The 19,831-nt window shown below is 36.8% G+C and overlaps 1 protein-coding gene and 1 long non-coding RNA gene across 7 annotated transcripts; one reads left to right on the forward strand and one right to left on the reverse strand.

Moving 5' to 3' along the window:
• Positions 1-950: 950 nt before the first annotated feature.
• Positions 951-6,122, forward strand: LOC135171140 (uncharacterized). Its single transcript, XR_010300488.1, has 2 exons — positions 951-1,599; positions 2,335-6,122. It is a non-coding gene; the product is annotated as an uncharacterized LOC135171140 (long non-coding RNA).
• LOC135171133 (odorant receptor 46a-like) lies at positions 5,673-19,815 on the reverse strand. 6 transcript variants are annotated; one of them, XR_010300485.1, is made up of 5 exons: positions 10,958-13,501; positions 8,726-8,930; positions 7,154-7,309; positions 6,796-7,086; positions 5,673-6,114 (listed from the first exon to the last, which is right to left on the reverse strand). XR_010300485.1 is itself a non-coding variant. In XM_064137487.1 (5 exons), the coding sequence occupies exons 2-5, from the start codon at positions 11,305-11,307 to the stop codon at positions 7,024-7,026; spliced, it is 774 nt and encodes a 257-aa protein (XP_063993557.1). In that variant the 5' UTR covers positions 11,308-11,315; positions 19,478-19,815; the 3' UTR covers positions 5,673-7,023. The 6 variants fall into 6 exon arrangements, 5 of the variants coding, with proteins under 5 accessions (XP_063993557.1, XP_063993556.1, XP_063993553.1 ...); XM_064137487.1 differs by adding an exon at positions 19,478-19,815 and having other exon boundaries at positions 5,673-7,086; positions 10,958-11,315; XM_064137486.1 differs by adding an exon at positions 13,532-13,666 and having other exon boundaries at positions 5,673-7,086; positions 10,958-11,346.
• Between the last annotated feature and the right edge of the window lie 16 nt (positions 19,816-19,831).

A 19,831-nucleotide genomic window follows, 5' to 3' on the forward strand; every position in this document is an offset into this window, starting at 1 on the left:
GGACTTGTTAAGGGCAGAGAGAGGGACAGTCTGACGTGACGGCATATTTCCTTTCCGAATTGTCACTGATTATATTCATGTGTTGGATTCCAGAAAAGGAAAAGTATTTACTCTTTTCAAAATCTTTGTTTTGAAACGAAATAATTAAGTACAAAGTTTAACTCCAGCTGACCAACTCAATTCGAGGGTTAGAACCGGAACTGGAAGGAGAAAGGCCCAAGACCTTGGATTGGTCAAAATTAGCGAGGGAACGTCCTTTGAGGGCTGAACTTGGGAGGTAGGGAGACATGAGGGAGGCCAGGTTGTGAGGTATTTGAAGATCTTTATGTACGATTTGGACGGAGGAGTGCAATTAATTAGGAACGCGAGGGATTAAAAATTGTGCGGATTACAGCAATAAATTAATTGGGGAGGCGATTGTGGATGGACCATCTGGTTAACAGAAATAAGGTTTTTGGGGAACTACTCAAGATTATAGTGAGTATACCACACATTAAATTTGCGGAAAAATTCATTGATTATTAATCAAAGGGTTTCATCTCCTCTCATTCCCTTTCTATTCTTAATGACTTTCTGATAGATAATTTTTCTAGAGTCATTGTACAGCTCTGGCAGGAGATGAGGAATGACCGACACTGGGCCGACATTTGGCCAATGCTGGCCGACAGTCGGCCGAATGTTGGCCAGGAGATGGAGAATGCCCGAGGCTGGGCCGACATTTGACCAATGCTGGCCGACAGTCGGCCGAATGTTGGCCAGGAGATGAGGAATGGCCGACATTTAGCCAATGCTGACCGGTAGTGGGCCGACATTTGGCCAATGCTGACCGGTAGTGGGCCGACATTTGGCCAATGCTGGTCGACAGTCGGCCGACTGTCGGCCATTCCTCATCTCCTATTAGGGACCATCTGAATTCGTCGACGGACAACATGGAACTGATCTCCCGTCACTCTTAAACTCAACCGAAGGCTCAATGAATGCCAACAATCGCCAGGAATTGCCTCGAATTGGTCCAATCAAACTACCCCCATTCCCATTCTGCATTCGCCTATGAACCCGCGTTATTAACTGATTATTCGACAGGCGTTAATTACCCAACATGTGATGAGACTGTGAATTCATGGACTGAATCATTCGGCGAAGAGCGTCAGGGGGTTTTCGTCTATTGGGGGTCACTTCATGGGGGCTTGATGATGTTTACATCGTCAGCGGACCATCAACATTGGACAGGACAACTGTTAACTGGGCTAAATGACTTTAACTCGATGTGATTTTGCCGGCGAATCACTAAATTGAACGAATACGAACTAAACTGAACTCAACTAAGCTAATCATATCACATTACTGGGCGTTATTAGCCGAGGCACGATATAAGTGAAGGTTCGGTGATGCCAGAGCTGCAGTACCGGGTGGGTCGCCTCCTGCACTGACCCGTCTCCCTTCACTTTTGGATTAATTTTTCACACTTCGCGGGCCCGACCGCTGATTCACCGACATTTTACCGGGAGTTAAACCTCGCAGATCCAAATATTTGGCGAATCACCGCTCGTCGCTGGCTCCGGGGACGACTCCAGTGCGTCGAATCGCCTAAAATTTTTGGTGATTTATTGATTTACTATCGAATAATCGAAACTGTGAACGGATCGAGTGCATTTTGTGGTTTTGAAGTCATCGGTTTTGTGCTTTCGCGGTTTTTCTCCGGCGATCGGTCGCATCGTCAGCGATCACATCCGAGGCGACGGGTCATTTGAAATGATGTGCGTGCGCACCTTTCCCCCACTTGCGCCACTGACGGGGGGAGGCGCACCTGACTCCTCCCTCTGGCCCCCCCTCTTTTCCGTGATGAGCCGAAGGTCCCGGCGGTGACGATGTTCGGCGACTCCCGGGAGACGACGTCACGGCGATTCGGCGATCGACGAGTCAACACTTCGGGGGATGAAATGATTTTTTTTTTTTCAATTTTAGTGGTTGCGAATTATTGTTGCGAAGTGGTGGGTGATGAAGACGATGGAGATGGGATTTTTCGTCGGGAGATGAGTCGGGCGGAGAATTTATTCGGTCTTGTGATTTCATGGGGTTCAACGGTCATGGCACATCCGCTGGGGACTGCGTGCAACGCGTGACAATGGGGGAAAAATAGAATGAGTTTTTTTATCGTTCGAGCTGTTTACGGCGGGGACTTCCGAGCCCGACCGGCTAATTCAGCGAGTTAAGATCAATTGATATCAATTGACTCAATTGGGGGTAATTGGTCGACGACGGGAGGACTGTGGGATGCGTAGACCAGCGTTCCACCATCATATTTCAACGTACCTGTTTTTTTTTTTTTTTCAGTGGAATTTCTGGGGAATATTTGTGGAGAGAAAAGTCGCAGGAATATTACTGTCGGGGATTAGGATCGAGGTGACAAAAAATGATGGAATAGTGAAATTGTTTGATTCAGATATAACAATTTTTGTTAATATTGTAAATTTTTTAATTTATGGATTGAAATTTTGGATGAAAATTAGACCTCTGGAGGACCAAATGTGGGATGAAATGACAATTAAACATTTTTTAGGTCAAGTTTTGTTGAAAAAGTTGGACAAAGTTACCCTTCGTCCCTTCTTTCACCTCCTGGAGGTCTGACTTTTACTTAAAATTTCTGTTTGTGTACATTTTGTAATTAATTATATGTGGGTTCATAAAATTTACGAAATCGCACTAAAAAAATTGAAGGTTTATAATTTTTTTTATTTGAATTTAAATAAAAAATTAATAGAAATCTTTTAAAAGTTTTCAACTAGATCAGTTTATTTTATTGGACTTTTCTTCATTTTTTACTGTACCAGACAGTGATTTGTCGATAACTCATTGTGATTGGTTGACGATGAGCCCCGAATATATACGATTATTTCCGATGTTCGGCTCCGTCATGGAATCTGTTGCATCAGCCATTTAACGTCCATCATTGGTTCCTCATTACACTTTAAATTTTTATTTTTATTTTTATTTACGAGGCTGATACAAAAGTTTTTCTAAGCTGATAAATAAACCATCCTAGATGGCATAGTAATTTTTCTCATATCTGCAGTTTGCGTCGAGAATGTAAGACAGCAGAGTAATTTTTATCGGAATCACATTATAAAAATTCATAGATTTTTGTCTCTGTGTGAAGGGATTTATTCGAAATATATAATAGAAAAATATGTATATGAATGGGATTGATGCTTCCGGGGATGGGGAATGAAATGAGTGAACAGTAAGGGAGACAGAGGGTCGTATATCCACGAAGAGAAATTTTTACTGGTATATAAACTGCGATTACAGTAAAAATTGCCTATGAAACATTGCATTACAAGAGCATACGGTATTTACTTGAAAATTTCATATGTTTAATAATAAAATTTAAAAGTGCTACAGTTTAAATTTGGAAAAATACGATTGTTTTTTTTTACGATTCAACATCAAACTTTTTATTTTAGTTCGAAAAATACATTTAGTTTAAAATCGTAATCAATTAAAAAAAATTATATTTACTTTAAAATCATTATCGATTAAAAAAAAAACATTTAGTTCAAAATTGATAACAATTTTAAACTAAACCAATTTTTTTTTGTTTTGTATTCTATCTTCTGTCTATACTTGTCTATAAAGACACGTATTTTAAACAACACTATCATGTAACATAACAAAATCCTCATTGAATCAGCGCGAATTTATTTTTAGGCTGAGCAATTTTTCGAAATCAGTTATGGAAAATTCAGTAAATAGTAGTTTATGCAAGATGAGGAATTTAATTTTTCTATGGTAATAAGTAGAAAAACGAATCGAGTCTATCAAAACTTTATTAATATTCTGGTACTTATTTGAGTGATTCTTAGAAAATTTTGACGATTTTGAAAATTTTATACAAGGTACAATATTTAAATTTAATGTGGTAAAAAAACTTAAATAAATGACACAATAAAATAGAGAAGTGATTAGTTTAGGACGTCTTTAAATCCACCTGAAAAAATATCAGTTTTTTATTTAAATTTCTGTATTTGTAGGAACACTTTTACTGCAATTTTCAAATGACTGACTTTTTTTAATTATTCACGAAAGTCGGTAAATGTAAATTAATTAATTATTTGAAAAACTAATGCATAATATCTACGAAATTAATTATTTTTCTTTTTCCCAAAAACATAAAAAAATTGGAATTAAATACTACTTCCAATGTATTACAAATATTCATTACCCCCCAGTAATTATCAAGCAATACATTATTATTATTATATGTCAAGATAAATGTTTGATATAACAATAGCTCGAAAAATCGAAAAATCCTAAAAAATAAAAAAATCGTCGTCTCGATTCCTCACAACCGAAATAAAAACTCCCCGAAGGGTGAGTGCAGGCAGAGATCGGGGTAGATTTCGGGTCAATTACCGACTACTTTTGTCAAGCCCATTTCAACAGAATATGTGGGAGAACCTCGCTGCCCACATATGCTGGCCTAAGATCATGAGAACCAACGTATTTCTATATTAGAATGACCGCCCGCAGTCATTCACCGAGAGACGCAACAACGCACAGCGAAGATGCACCGTATGCGGGATAAACTACTCGTTTCAATTTTAGCTCGAAATATATTTCCTATCGAAAAACATCGTGAGAAATTGAATTGTCCGTGTGATGGGCCGATGGTGGTTGCGGGCTAATCGTACGGGTGTTCTCACGGAGGTATATAATACACTCTGACTCATCCCCTCAGCCATTTAACTTTGGGGTAATTTGTACATTTTTGTCATTCACAATATTCTCATTTTTGTACTTCAAAAAAATTAAATTAAATTTTTAAAAATAAATTAAAATAATAATAATAATAATAATAATAATATTAGGAGTGTGAATAAGTCTTTCCCGTTTTTTTCAAATTTTGAGCCGTTATTGTGAAAAAATGGTTACAAATGAATTATTGAAAGTATTGGCCATCGTCTTCTTGCGTTTGACACGAATCTTCATCAAGCAAAGTCGCCAATTCTTGATCTTCAAAGATTTGCGGCCGCCCGGAACGCTCCTTGTCTTCTACGTCGAAATCACCACTTTTGAAGCGTCGAAACCATCCGCGAACACTTGAATCATCGACACAACCTTCTCCAAAAGCTTCCTGAAGCAATCGATGCGCCTCGGCAGCAGATTTCTTCAAATTGAACCAATAAAGTGAAACTTCCCGCAAATGACGTCGACTCGGCTCAAATTTCGACATTTTCACGATATCAAAAATTTATGATGCGAAAAAATTTCAACTAATGTGTTAGTGTGGAATTGTTGACAGATGAATAAGCTTTGATTATGACATATGTAACCATTGAATACTCGCACAGTATTGGTCGCGGCATCTCTTATAAAAACGGGAAAGACTTATTCACACACCTAATAGTTTACCATAAGAATTCTGATGAATTATTTGTCACTTGGAAATTCATTGAATTATTGTATTTATATTTTTTAAGATAATAATAATAATAATAATTCACGGTAAAAATTAGGAAAAATTATTGATTATTTGGAAGTTCATTAAATTATTTTTGTCCATATTTTTTAACATAATAATAATAACAATAATTCACGGTAGAAATTGGGGAAAATTATTGTTTTTTTGGAAGTTCAGGAAATTCTTTTATCGATGTTTTCTTAACACAATATTGATGATAATAATAATAATTTATTTTCTTTGGAATTACATCTTGTGTTTTACATCTTCTCCTTCTGATGGTCCTTTCTTAAACTACAGATTATAAACGATAAATAATTTTCAACACTTTACGACGGATATTCTAATTATTAGGAAAATGAAGGCACGTGCGAACCTTTAGCTGGGCTTCAGGACATTTAAATAATACGATATTTGTTTATTTGTTGGGTTTTGCATTGAACTCAATACTTTCTCCATTGGTTCACTGTCTCGGTTATTTCGTAATAACAGAGATTTTTTAACATTATAATCGTGCTTTATTTATTTATTTGTTTTTCAAATAGTAATGAAGCGTTCAAGCGGGTCAAGTTGATTGTGTCACTGTCGATTGGTTTTAGGGCACAGAATTTTGGAAACAACGACATGCCCAAGTTTACTTTCTGGCAATTAATCTGCAAAATTAATTATATCGATTAATTATTAATTTGTTGTAATTAATTGTAATAAGTAATTGGCGTAAATTAATTGTAATAAGTAATTGGCGTAAATTAATTCTATCAATTAATTTGCGAAATTATTTTTATTTATTAATTGATAGAATTGATTAATTTGCAAAATTAATTGATAGAAAGTAAATTTGGGGATTTACACTGAAGGAAAAATATGTTATTGAATTTAGGTTTAGTAAGGACAACATGTATATGATAAGTAATTGTGTACAGATCACTGGTTGAAGGGCTTCGGGGAATGGGCCCAATGGGGACATCTTGTAACGTTACGTTATGTTAAAAATAAAAATAAATGGAAACTGAAAAATATATCCAGACCGAACTATTCTGTAAAAATGACGCAACTCACATTCCACTCAACGATTACTCAATCGACCGAATCAACTGGGAGATTATCGTAACATTACGATAATTCAGAAAACATTATCGTGATGTTATCATAATTTTTCACTGACCTTCAGATAAAAATTCCGGAATTTTCAGGAAAAATTGCGTGAAAGTTCTGTAAACGAATCGAGTATGTCCTTTACTTTAATGGCCTTTAATGATATTCTGGTACTAATTTGGGCCATTCATAGAAATTTTTGCAAACGATTTTCTAGAAGCTACAAAATTAAAATTTACCATGAAAAAAAAAATTTGAAAAAATTCCAATAAAAGTGAGGGGAGACACCATTGAGACGTTTGTAAATCCAAATATGATCCGCCCCTGCAATGCTGCCATAGTAGTTTTTCCTTTAAATTTCTTTCCGTGTACAAGAAATTTTGGTGTGAGAAAATTTACGCCAGGAAAATTTCGTCCGAGAAATTATGACCAGGAAAATATTTCCGAAAGCATTTTTCTCCTGCGTGTCAACGACTCACTCCAGACGATCGTTGTAAAACATTGAAGATCGAGTATGAAAATTTAATCAACTGAAATAAATAAAGAAACAAATGTTGTTGATTATTCATCACGCCCACCCCCTGATGAAAAACTCACCTGATTGAAGGAATTAATAGACAGAGGAAGAATAGTGCCACAAGTGATGCTGACAGGCCGCAGGCAGTTGCCAATAATAAAAATCAGGCTCTTCTTGCTGGTGAGGGTTAGTGAAGTCCACTCCATGCAGTATATTTGGTGCACCATCTTGTGACTCTGAAAAAAACCGCAATCGATCATTTCATCTCGTTCCTATTCACTGCATATCTACACAAGTCTCTGGACACGGAGAATAACAAATCCTGAAAAATGACGCGCCTGTTCCGTAATTTTCCAGTGAAAAGGGTATTCGGTAAAATTACGTAGCAGTTACGCATTTTTTCATTGAACTTTCCATAATTTTCCTGAAATTTCACTGAGATAGTGCGTAACTATTCCGTAATTTTTACTGATTTTTTTCATCCCAATTTCAACCAATCAAATGGTGGAATTTCCCGTCACGTGGTACAAGTGAAACGGTTTTGCTTCGGATATTTTTCGAATATTTCCCTGTTTGTTGCTGAGCAATGAAAATATCCGATAAACAATTTGTACGCGTTTCAAACCCCAAAACTGTCATTAAAAAAAACCAAGTTCAAAGACTTTACCTCGACATGAGGAGATTTGGAGGAGAATCCTTCGACGTTATTGATCAAGAAATAAAAAAAAATGTTCCTAATGATACGGTGAAGACAAAAGCCACAATTTTTGTAATCAATTCTCTCCATTTTGTGCAGACAGAAAATATACGATGGAGACGCCACAACTACGAGTGAAAAACCATATCATATGACGTGAAATGCCAGAACTTTAATTGCTTGAAATTGGAATGAAAAAAATAATCGAGCCAAATACCCCTCGACCTTCAAAATTAATCGGATATTTCAGTAACTCATTTAAACATATCCTATAATTCTAACTTTACATTTTTTCCTATATTGTTGGGACTCTGTATGTGTGCACGCGATTATTTTATATATTCAGTACCGTGGCATTTGAAGGAATAGTTATTAAATTGTATAAAATTCCAAAGCTCATCTTCTAGGACATATTGTAAAAGAAATGTTGGCCGCATGTGTCCTTCACTTATGCCACGCCATAAAGTCCCGTTTAAAACAAAGGGTCAGGTAATACCATAACCTAATTGTTAACTACTTTAGTTTGGATCGGTTTATACAACCAAATAATAAGAAAATTTAAACTTAATATGGGTCCCTCTTGCCAGAAGAAGTAGGCGAGACCCTGAATGGGTTTGTAAAATGAGTTTTGAGTTTGTTACATTCGAACATTGGAAGGAACAAGTAGTCTCTTCTAATCTATTGTCCACAATACGAACTTGGTACAATAAACTTTATATCTCACAAGTGCAGCATTCCCTTTATTATTTCAAGGCGCCTCCGTCTAATTTCGCGTGCACAACATATACACGATTTCAACGAATGTGTGAGGGTTTCGTGTCACATGCCCTTACGCTTCTAAACATATATTAATCTTATTTTACGGTGTTTTTACTCTGTCATGTTATACTTTAATATGACATGACAAAAATTTGGGTTAGTCAGACACTTGTTTTTTCAGTGTTTATAACCTTACTTCCACCATTACGTGACTCCCAGAAACACAGAGGATGAATATTTGTGATAGCATACACAGCAAGTACATGACGACGATGGGAAAATCGGGGCTGATCAGGTCGATCTGCACTAGTCGGTAGACGCTGACACAAAGTACCGTTGAACTTATCAGAAATTGTAAGCAGATTAGGGAGTCAAAGATTCGATTGCATTGCTCTGCAAAACTGATAAAGCATTTTATTAGTAATAAGACACCCCTGGAAAAATTTAATATTAATTTTTTTTAACAAATTTGAATAAAGGATAGAAATTTTCTAAAATGTTATGAATATTTCTAGTTACGGTTGACAAGTTATCTAGAATGTTTTTTTATTTTTAAACTTATTGTTTAAAGTCCTCAAATCTAGATGATTTATATACACTGTAAATAAACTTATTTCAGGGGTTTAATTACACTGAAGTTGAGATACTATTTATTTTGTCCAGTCTTTATAATGACGTTGTGTAAAGTTCTGAGTAATTTTGAGTTTGTTGATTTTAACAGAAAAGAGATTAAGTTGTAATTCGGTGTTTCATCGTCAACGCAAAGAAGGAGAATTTGAAGATGAATTTTTATTTTTTGTGTATCGTCATAATCATTAGAGCAACAGAAAAGAGAAGGACGAAAGGCAGAGGGAGGAGGAATCTTCCATCACAAATTACTATCGAAGAACGTTCAATCTGAGAAATTAAAGAAAGAGCACGTTGTATCAATAAAATAAATGTTTCAAACTTTTACTGGGTATTAATATTTATAATTGAATTCCCGGCAAAAAAACCGTCTTGACAAAATGTTGTAAACCCATTTGTTTACAAGATAATTGTCAAAACGTGTTTTTTTATGGAAAAATCCCGAAAACCACGGGCATCCCCCTTGGCATTCCGCAGCTAATTGTTTAAATATTAATTATCTCATAATGCAGGAGGCCTACAGTATTTTGTTAAGAGACCTTTCTTGTTGTAAATTTAATTTGCAATAAAAAAGATCTCTTAACAAAATACTGTAGGCCTCCTGCACCATGAGATAATTAATATTTAAACAATTAGCTGCGGAATGCCAAGGGGGATGCCCGCGGTTTTCAGAATCTTGTATTTTAATAAATAATACTAATGTAAATAATAATCGGTTTTTAATCACTCCAGCCCCCCCCCCCTCCCGCGAAAGGATTGTCTTGCAATATCTCCCCCCCCCTCTCTCTCTCTCTCTCTCTCACTCTCACTCACTAGCGGAATGGAACGTCCGGCCGAGGAGAAGGGGAAGCACGCACACTGCTTACCCGCGGCACACGGACGGAGAGCCGCGCAATGCTCGCGCCCCATTGGTCGTTCTTTTCACCCCCATATCTCTGCAGGGGTGCGTCCGAGCGAAAAGTGGAAAAGGACTTTTCTGCTCAGAATCACCCCCAAAATATGCCTGGTCAGAATCGACACACTTAATCTGAGCACCCTGTATACATATATACTAGCTGACCCGGCAAACGTTGTTTTGCCATATAAATAATTTCCTAGGAATTTCGTTCTCATTCCTACTCTGTGCTGTTTACTGGGTTACAAGTGACACCTGTAGACATCTGGCGGGGATAACTAATTAAATGACGATTGATCAGTTTTCGACCGGAGAGGATAAATGATTAAATTACTAAAATGGCTATTAAAAAATAAAGGTTGATCGTAGAAGGCTGAAAATTGAGGATTGTATGTATTTTTGTATGTTGTATCATAAAAAAATAGAAATTAAAAATTTTGTCTAAAAAATAAAAAAAAAATTTAGGGGTAGACTACCCCTAACATTTAGGGGGATGAAAAATAGATGTTGGCCGATTCTCATAGATACCGGATAAGCACAAAAAATTTCATCGAAATCGGTCAAGCCGTTTCGGAGGAGTATGGCAACAAAAACTGTGACACGAGAATTTTATATATTAGACTAGAAGAAGAAGATATATATCCGTGATCCATTTTGCTTCCGAGAGTCCGTTTTACCCCCTTGCCCCCTCCCTTTCTGCCCTCCTCTCTTATTTATTAAAGAAAAAAAATTATTTCGAATAAAACTTTTCCACTAAAAAAAAATATATAATTTTGCCAATCATATTTGCTTTAGACAAACAAATGCCCGAACTTTCTATGGGAAAATCCGGTTTAAATTCATGTCAGAAAAATATTTAATTAGCAAAATTATATTTTTTTGTCAGTGTCACCGTGCAGACTCAACTGTAAAATACGAAGATGATGCCTCACGCACTTTGCCAATTGATTTTTCTCCCGTTGTTCAATATTTTTTTCAATGGTCCCACGCAACTTCGGTAGAAGCTGGAAGCGGTGCCGGAGAATGGCGAATTGCGAGCAGAGCTGCATTATCATTCCGTACACCAGAGTGTCGCAGGCTGCGTTGGTGGAGGCGCCGTAAGCGTGAGCGATAATTTGATGCAGATATGCACTCCAGAATCCTAGAGGTGTCAGCGTGCTGTAGGGGTACCAGGCTTTGTACGGGAGGATTCCTCTCGGAGCGTCTGTACAGAAACTCGCACCGGTCACCATGACAGTTGTCACTGCAGAGAGCATTGCGTACGCTGAGGCGGTTGATTTATGGAATGAAGAGCAGTAATCTAATTTTTTTAATGTTATCTCTTATTAAGAGTGCATGGTATGTGCGGACAAAAATTAATAGTCTGTCCATAGATGTGTTTAGTTGATATCAGTATTTTATAGTTTTTCTTAGAGCAGTACCAAAATATTTAGAATAATTTTAATAAACAGAACAGTCCTCAATTTGTCTATTGAGAGTGCGTGGTATGTGCGGACAATAATTAATCGTCTGCCTATTAACCGCTCTGTTTAGTCCATTTCCGTAATTTATTGTTTTTAACATAACAGGAACGGAATGTTTAGAATAGTTTTACTCATCATAATAGTTCAATAGTAGTTAATTTCAATCAATAAAAGTTAATAAACAGAAACAGAGAAGGAGAACAAAGAAGTGAGTGAACAAGGGCCTTTTGTCAAATGGGTCCGGAGTGTGAAAACATTGGTCACTAAGCGTCAGTCGCTGGGGAGATATCATAGGAGCAAGATATCCTGTTTCATTCCTTCCCTCGATAGACGAAACGAAATAATTAAGAGAAAAAGAACAATTATTTTTATGTCGTCGTCATTCCATATTCAAGAACTTAGAAAGAGCCTCGCTAACTCCCACTCCTCGTATAAAATTTCAATAGCGAAGAAAAAATATTTCCCCAACATTCCCCAACCGGGTGCCATAGGGCATTCCCCAAGACCAGATGTGTAGATTTTTCTCAAAATTTTAGGTGGTGTCAACTTGTATAATTTCCAGTTGGAATTTATGATGACCAAATCGGCTTCTCATCCCAAACGAATCATAAAAACTATCGCGACAAATTCAGTGAGTAATAAAATATTTCTCTTCAATTTCCTTCTAGTCATTTAACGACATAACCCCTTGCAGCTGCCTTTGTTCTACTATGAAGACGTGCAGGTCGACAAAAGGGAGTCAGTTAGAACTTCAGGATTCTTCCGACAACATTAGTGGCAATTTCTAAGTTCTTGAGCCACTTATACTTGTGAAAAACAAAATCCAATTTTGTGTAAACAAGACAGTCACCGTTTGAAAAGTAATAAAAATAAAAGTGAGTTCTATATATTGTGTGCACAGTGATTAAACCCATCAGTGAGAATTTATAGACAATTGCATTAATTGTGTATTGTAAAAAAAGGGAAAGTGAATTTAGTCTTATATTCTTTTGAGTGAAATTACTTTACGAGCACAACATATAACCTCTGCGTGCGATAAAGAAAGAATTCAAGTTCATAGTCAAGTCGTTTTGGTATTATTTAGCTAATCCCTGTCCATGATCCAATATTTCTAATTACAAAATCGAGTATTGTGTGTGTTAAAAAGCGTAATTTTTGTAAGATTTTTAGAGGAAAAAATGGCTGCATATTTTAATTTGAAATTTAGGTATCACAAGAGTTGAAGATCACACAAATTTCAACTGAAAATTCAATCTATAACTGTGAAACCGATTATTATTTATCCGAGGCGAGACGTACACTTGTCACACCGAGCGCTGCAAACTTCACAATCCTCCACCTATCGTCCTCATGTCATAATCTACTATAAACTAACTACCATATTACTTAACAATAATCCGATATTCTAAACCAGTGTCTCGCAAACTGTGTGCCGCGGCACACCAGCGGGACGGGAGACCACGGCACACCCGCGGGAGAATGTTAAGTGTGCCGCAAAAGATTTTCCAAGTTGCACTAGATATTCTGAGATTAATCTAAAAACCAATTTCTGATAACTATAAAATTACCCAAAAAATAGTCATTTAACTTTAACTAAATTAGCCAGAACGCAAGTACTCGTATTTGCCCTCCCAAACTTTGTCGTAACAACAAGATGCACAAGCGAGGGGGTACGAATAATGCAAATTTGTTCCCAGAAACAAGCCCATCCATCACATTAAGCTTAAAATAAAAATATCTTCCTTTCTACTGTACCAAATATTAATTAATGTACCTATTTGTAAAACAAATTTTTTAAATTATTTTTAAATATACATTTTCTTCCGAAAATTTATTTAGCTTAGTGTGCCGCGGAAAAAAAATTCCTCAGTTAGCGTGCCGCAGACTAAAAAAGTTTGCGAGACACTGTTCTAAACTATCCCTGAAGTCAATTTATTTAACACAATTGGAGACAAATACATCGGTTCAGGATAAAACGGACATTAAAATTGACAATTAGGACAGCATAAATACTTATTGAATCGTTTGCTGGTAAATATTTTGGATCCCGGCCTCCTCGGGCCCGTCGCTCCCACAGGGCCGACCCCGAAGGATCGCAATGAGACCTAATATTTTCCCCCGTTTTACGAGAACAGTCGTCGCCTTGGCACACGCTCCAATCATCGAGAGGAGGATCACCAGGTGGTTGATGGTGTCGTTGGCACTGTCATTGGAGGTCACCAGGTAGATCACCTCCGAGGCGATGCTGCTGTAAACCGTCAGGACAACGAGCGAGGAATAAAGGCCATAGGCCATGCGAGTCACCTCGGAGAAGGGCTTCACCGGTCGCCAGAACCCAATCGACTGAAGAATAACAAAACTGACCGGGAGTAACTGCATATTGAGAATGTCAGGGGCATTGAACTGTGACTGGTCGCTTACGAGACGGACAAATGACAATCGTTTGTCCGTAGTCTTGGGAAATTTTGCAACACGACGTTCCCCTTCGAGAGAATTCCCAATGACATCTCTGGGAAAAAACGGGGGAGACTCGACCGGAGGAGTTTTTTATTCATCAATGAGTATCGCCGAACGTTTAGCGTCGCAGAAAGGAGGGAGAAATTGTTAAAATGTTTCTGCACTGGGAATTTTTGAGTTGACAGATCGATATTCGAGTCGGAGAAGAGGCAGTTGATTCTGCGATGGGGGAACGACAAAGGGGAAGAGTAAAGTTGATGGAAATATGGGATGTTTGAAAGGTGTCGTCATGGACACAACTTCTGCCGTCGCAATAAGTCTAGATGGAAATGAGATCTGATGAATATTATTTTTTGTGGAATATTCGGAAGTATTGGGTGGGTTTTTAAGAATTGTAAGACGCGGTAATCGGTAAGAATTAAATATATTTATTCAGACCGAGGTGTTGATGTGTACACCTTGAGAGCTAAGGCTAATCTGCTTCGCGACAACGGTGGATAATGAGATCACCCGATCAGGAATGTCCGAAATAACAACAAATTGTCACGAGGTGACGTATAGGCAGGTTCTCGGTCGGTTGCTAAGCCGGCCGAATACGATGTATGAAATATTCTCCATGATAGGAATTAATAATAATAATAATAATATAAATAGCTTTGCTACATTTTTTATTAGGAAAATCATATCGAGAATATTCCAATGGTGAATTTTCGCTATTTTTCAAAGTGTTTTTTTAGACATATTTAGTATATTTATTGTTGGGTTCCAGAAAAGTAAAAGTATTTACTCTTTTCAAAATTTCTATTTTGAGACTAAATAAGTACAAAGTTTAACGCTAGCTGACCAACTCAATTTGAGGGTTAGAACCATTCTGCCTGCTTAGTGTTGGAACTCGGTTTTTGAAAATACTCAGTGAGTGAGTCGGAGGGTTGGAGGAACTGGAAGGAGAAAGGCCCAAGACCTTTGATTGGTCAAAATTAGCGAGGGACTGTCCTTTGAGGGGTGAACTTGGGAGGTAGGGAGACATGAGGGAGGCCACGTTCTGAGGTATTTGGAGAACTTTATGTACGATTTGGACGGAGGAGTGCAATTAAGTAGGAATACGAGGGATTAAAAATTGTGCGGATTATAGCAATAAATTAATTCGGTCGTGAAGTGGTAAACTAGGATAAGTGCAGAAATCCGAATTTTTCAGGAGAGCTGAAAAACGGTTTGCAGCATTGTAAGGAGGATTTTCACGCATCTAATGATGGATATTTATTTATTGCTTTAGTATTTGTTAATAACGATGGCACCAAGACTTTGTACTAGATTTGACGCCTAATTCACGCACTTATCCTCACTGTCATGATTGGCAACAAAAGATAAGTCAACTTATCTTCCTTGGCAATAAAAATGGAAAGCAGCAAGTCGTGTAAAAATAGTAAGATAAGTCAACTTATCCTTTCTCCGCAACTCAACCTCCGAGGATATGTCAACTTATCTTCATTTGCGCTGTCATAATGTCACTTATCCTCCTCATTTTTGTTCGATACTGGCACCAAAAATTGATTTTCAGCTAAATCCTTTTGTGAGGACCTCCGGAACAATGTTATGCTTCAATTTAAACAAAAAACCCATTTTCAAAAAAATGCACTTATCCTAGTTTACCACTTCACGACCGAATTAGGGAGGAGATTGTGGATGGACTATCTGGTTAACAGAAATAAGGTTTTTGGGGAACTACTCAAGATTATAGTGGGTATACAATTTATATTTATTTATGTCATGTATACCTTGCTCGAGTTTTTACATTGTATTTGCGGTAACATGGGCTGACTTCCTCTCCAACGGTGTCGCATTTACCCCATGATCTATACCCGACGTAAATACTCTCCTGGTGAAGGATTGCGACGCTCTGAAGTTCGGAGCACAACAGATCATAAATTAGTCCTTTTCTGGAGACTCTTTCAATCACGTCATAAACTTCGTCGAGTGATTTTTGAAGATAAACAGAAAAGCTGTGTTATAATTTTCCAATATTAAATAATATCACAACAATGAACTTTAATATTTTATTCATCACACGCAGAAGGTATATCTTTCTCATATGATGTCTCCAGATCAACTGACTCTCATGTGAAAATGATAATCTGTCGAATATGATAAACAGATGTCCTCCGTATTTTATTAAGGGGTTATTTTCATGTGAACGCCTATATTTTACCACTTTTTCGGAATTTTTTTTTGTGCGACAACAAACTTCAATCATGTTGATTTTTCAATATATTTTTATTTGTATTTTTAAATATACGAAAAAAATTTTTTTTCTCGTTTTTTACATTTTTAACATATATATTTTTTAAGTCAAAGTAGTCTCCAACAAAAAAAGGTAGTTCACTGGTCAAGGTGATAGCGGCTGTTCATGTTGTCTGACATAAAAAAATCGAATGGATTATTATTCAGTAGATCTGTGGCTATCGTCCCTACCAAATATAATCAATTTCATTAAAAACAAAAAAAAATATCGAACTTCAAAAAAAAAATCACGAAAATCTCCTTCTTTTTCGTTACAAATCGTTTAAAAAAAATATGAAGATATTGTCGAACATAAACAATTGTGGTAGGGACGATAACTATAAATGAGTAGAAGAACATATGTAAATTTTAAAGCAATCGGTTGAATACTTTTTCTTGTAGGACCTTGACCCTTTCAGAAAATGATGATTCGAGAAAAACGCGTTTAAAGTTGAAAGCCTGGTAGACAATCGCTTACGACACGTCGGCGACTATGAGCTGTAACTTATCAAATACTATGAATTTCGGTCTGAATTTTTCACAGCATGTTTTCAATAGGTTTTACTGTCAAAATATCAAAAAAAAAAAAATCTATTTTTTGAAGTGCTCACATGAGAATAACCCCTTAAGATAGTACTATGGCTATAAGATTATATTATAGTCGTAGCGTAGGTGCTATTTCTGGAGAAACCCCGCAAATAGACATGGATTGGTACAGCGTAACAGTCAAGATGTGAGTCTTAACCCCCTCAAAATTCAGTCTGACATCGGACACGGATATTTTCGCATCGTTAATCACCGTCTGTTTCAAACGTTCGTATCGAAATTCAACTGCGTAGTTATTCCATTTCTAATAACTTCAAAATTGTACATCAACATATTTAATTACGCTCGCGTTAATTAATTAGGTATCAACGAGTTTAGTCTCCAACAAAACCCTGTATATAGTGTACATTTATCATTAACGATCATTAACCACGAAGTGATCTTAATATTCCGTCTTCAAGTATTGTTTCCAACACCCACAACCACACTTCCGATTTTCCAACGCCCGACCACCCAAAAGGGACATTCCCCAGCTAAACACTTATTCGATCCTTGAATTATTAATACACAATAAGAGAAAAAAAAAACAAAAAAAAATTTGGTCCTCAAAAAAAGCTGTGACAAAAATTGAACTATCCCTGTTCGATTCCGATGTTGGATATAGAAAACTGAAATGGTGTTCCGTATTTCCGGTTCAACTTTCAATTATCCGTTTCAATTTTCAAAGTCGCGCAATAAAATAATTATTTTTGTTTAGCGTGAATCCTTACCTTTAAAGTGCTAGGCACGTCTGTTTCATTGAAGGGGTTGAGGATCAATATTGAAGCAAATTCTCACACAACTGAGTAATATTGATTGTATTTTTAACAATATAATTGCAAATTCTGCAATGCCCATTATATCTGTAATTCCGAACCACAACGTATCAAGGTATCTGTTGGAATATAAGGAACAAAATTATTGAGAAAACACTTTTATAATTCAATACTACACTTTAATATATTGTTCTGACTCTACTTGTCAAGAGGACACTGTACGCTCTATGAAATCTTAGAAGAGACTAAAAACTAAATTACTAGTCAGGCCCCAATTCACCTGTAATTAGAGAGGACAATAAATTTCACACTCCCTGAAACTTCACTGAGAAATTCCATCTAGACCATATCTGGTTACCACATGGTTTTGGGGAAACCCCTTTGGAAAAGTTCAGTTTGACGTCGCTTTGACGTTTAAACAAACTCTTCGCGATATAAGAGTAAGACAAAATGAAACAAGCCAAAGTTACCAATTAGCCTGATTTAAGTTACTCACTGTTGTAGTTGTTGACACACTCCCTTCTGACCACTCGCTTCCGATTCCTCTACTGGTCTTTGTCTTTTTATTAAATTAATTAAATTTATAAATAATTATTTATTTAAATAATTTATTTAATAAATGATTATTTATTTAAATTGAGTCCTTTATCTCCCTCTTAAACTGTAACCATAACGTGTAATTTTGCAACTCGTCGGACGGTACCCTGTGAGATAATTCTTTAAAGACATTAATCGCAGAAATAGTGACTATACAGGTGTGCATATTTGCGATTAAGTTTCCCGATACTCGAAACAAAAGATAAGCGTCGGGCAGAGTTACTGACTGATTCCGCAATCAAGTATCTAAGGTTCACGAGGAGTTCACCCCCTGGTGTGATCGTTTTCGATGCTAACTGTTGGGACCCTCCATGTGTGTGCGTGATTATTTTATTAGGAGTGTGAATAAGTCTTTCCCGTTTTTTTCAAATTTTGAGCCGTTATTGTGAAAAAATGGTTACAAATGAATTATTGAAAGTATTGGCCATCGTCTTCTTGCGTTTGACACAAATCTTCATCAAGCAAAGTCGCCAATTCTTGATCTTCAAAGATTTGCGGCCACCCGGAACGCTCCTTGTCTTCCACGTCGAAATCACCACTTTTGAAGCGTCGAAACCATCCGCGAACACTTGAATCATCGACACAACCTTCTCCATAAGCTTCCTGAAGCAATCGATGCGCCTCGGCAGCAGATTTCTTCAAATTGAACCAATAAAGTGAAACTTCCCGCAAATGACGTCGACTCGGCTCAAATTTCGACATTTTCACGATATCAAAAATTTATGATGCGAAAAAATTTCAACTAATGTGTTAGTGTGGAATTGTTGACAGATGAATAAGCTTTGATTATGACACATGTAACCATTGAATACTCGCACAGTATTGGTCGCGGCATCTCTTACAAAAAACGGGAAAGACTTATTCACACACCTAATATATATTCAGTATTTTGGCGTTTGAAGCAATAGACAATTAAATTGTATAATCCCAAAGCTCATCTCCTAGAACATGTTGTAAAGGAAATGTTGGCTGCACGCGTCCTTCACTTAGGCCATACCATAAAGTCCCGTTTAAAACCAAGCGCCAGCTAATACCATAACCTGATCATCAACTTCTTTAGTTTGGGTTGGTGTATACAACCAAATTCATAAAAAAAATTAAACCTTAATATGGGCCCCTCTGGCCAGAAGAAGTAGGCGAGACTCTGAATGGATTTGTAAATTAGTTGTGGACCAGTCACATTCGAAGGAAGAGGTAGTCGCTTCTAACCTATTGTCCATATCACAAACTTGGTACAATAAACTTGCGATTTTATACAATTGCAGCATTACCTGTATTATTTTAAGGCACATCCGATTAATTTCGCGTGCGCAACATATACACGATTTCAACGAGTGAGTGAAACCCTCGTATCATAAACATCAAGACAAGACTAATTTCTTTATTTGATGAATCTCGGAAGTGCGATCCTGGTCAATGCCCGTGTGCAGGTGGTACGATGTTGACCCCACATTATTCAGATTTTGTTCATCGCATTTCGTGGATGACGCCGATGTCCGATGTTGAAAAATCGAGGCATTCTGTTTGCGCCATTTCGTTTGACTTTATTTAAATATTTAATTTTAAGAAATGAAATATTATCAAACTCAACACCGAAATATAAACAAAATCAGTCAATAGTCAAA

This window comes from Diachasmimorpha longicaudata, chromosome 18 (assembly GCF_034640455.1).
Source record: "Diachasmimorpha longicaudata isolate KC_UGA_2023 chromosome 18, iyDiaLong2, whole genome shotgun sequence".
Taxonomy (NCBI): domain Eukaryota; kingdom Metazoa; phylum Arthropoda; class Insecta; order Hymenoptera; family Braconidae; genus Diachasmimorpha; species Diachasmimorpha longicaudata.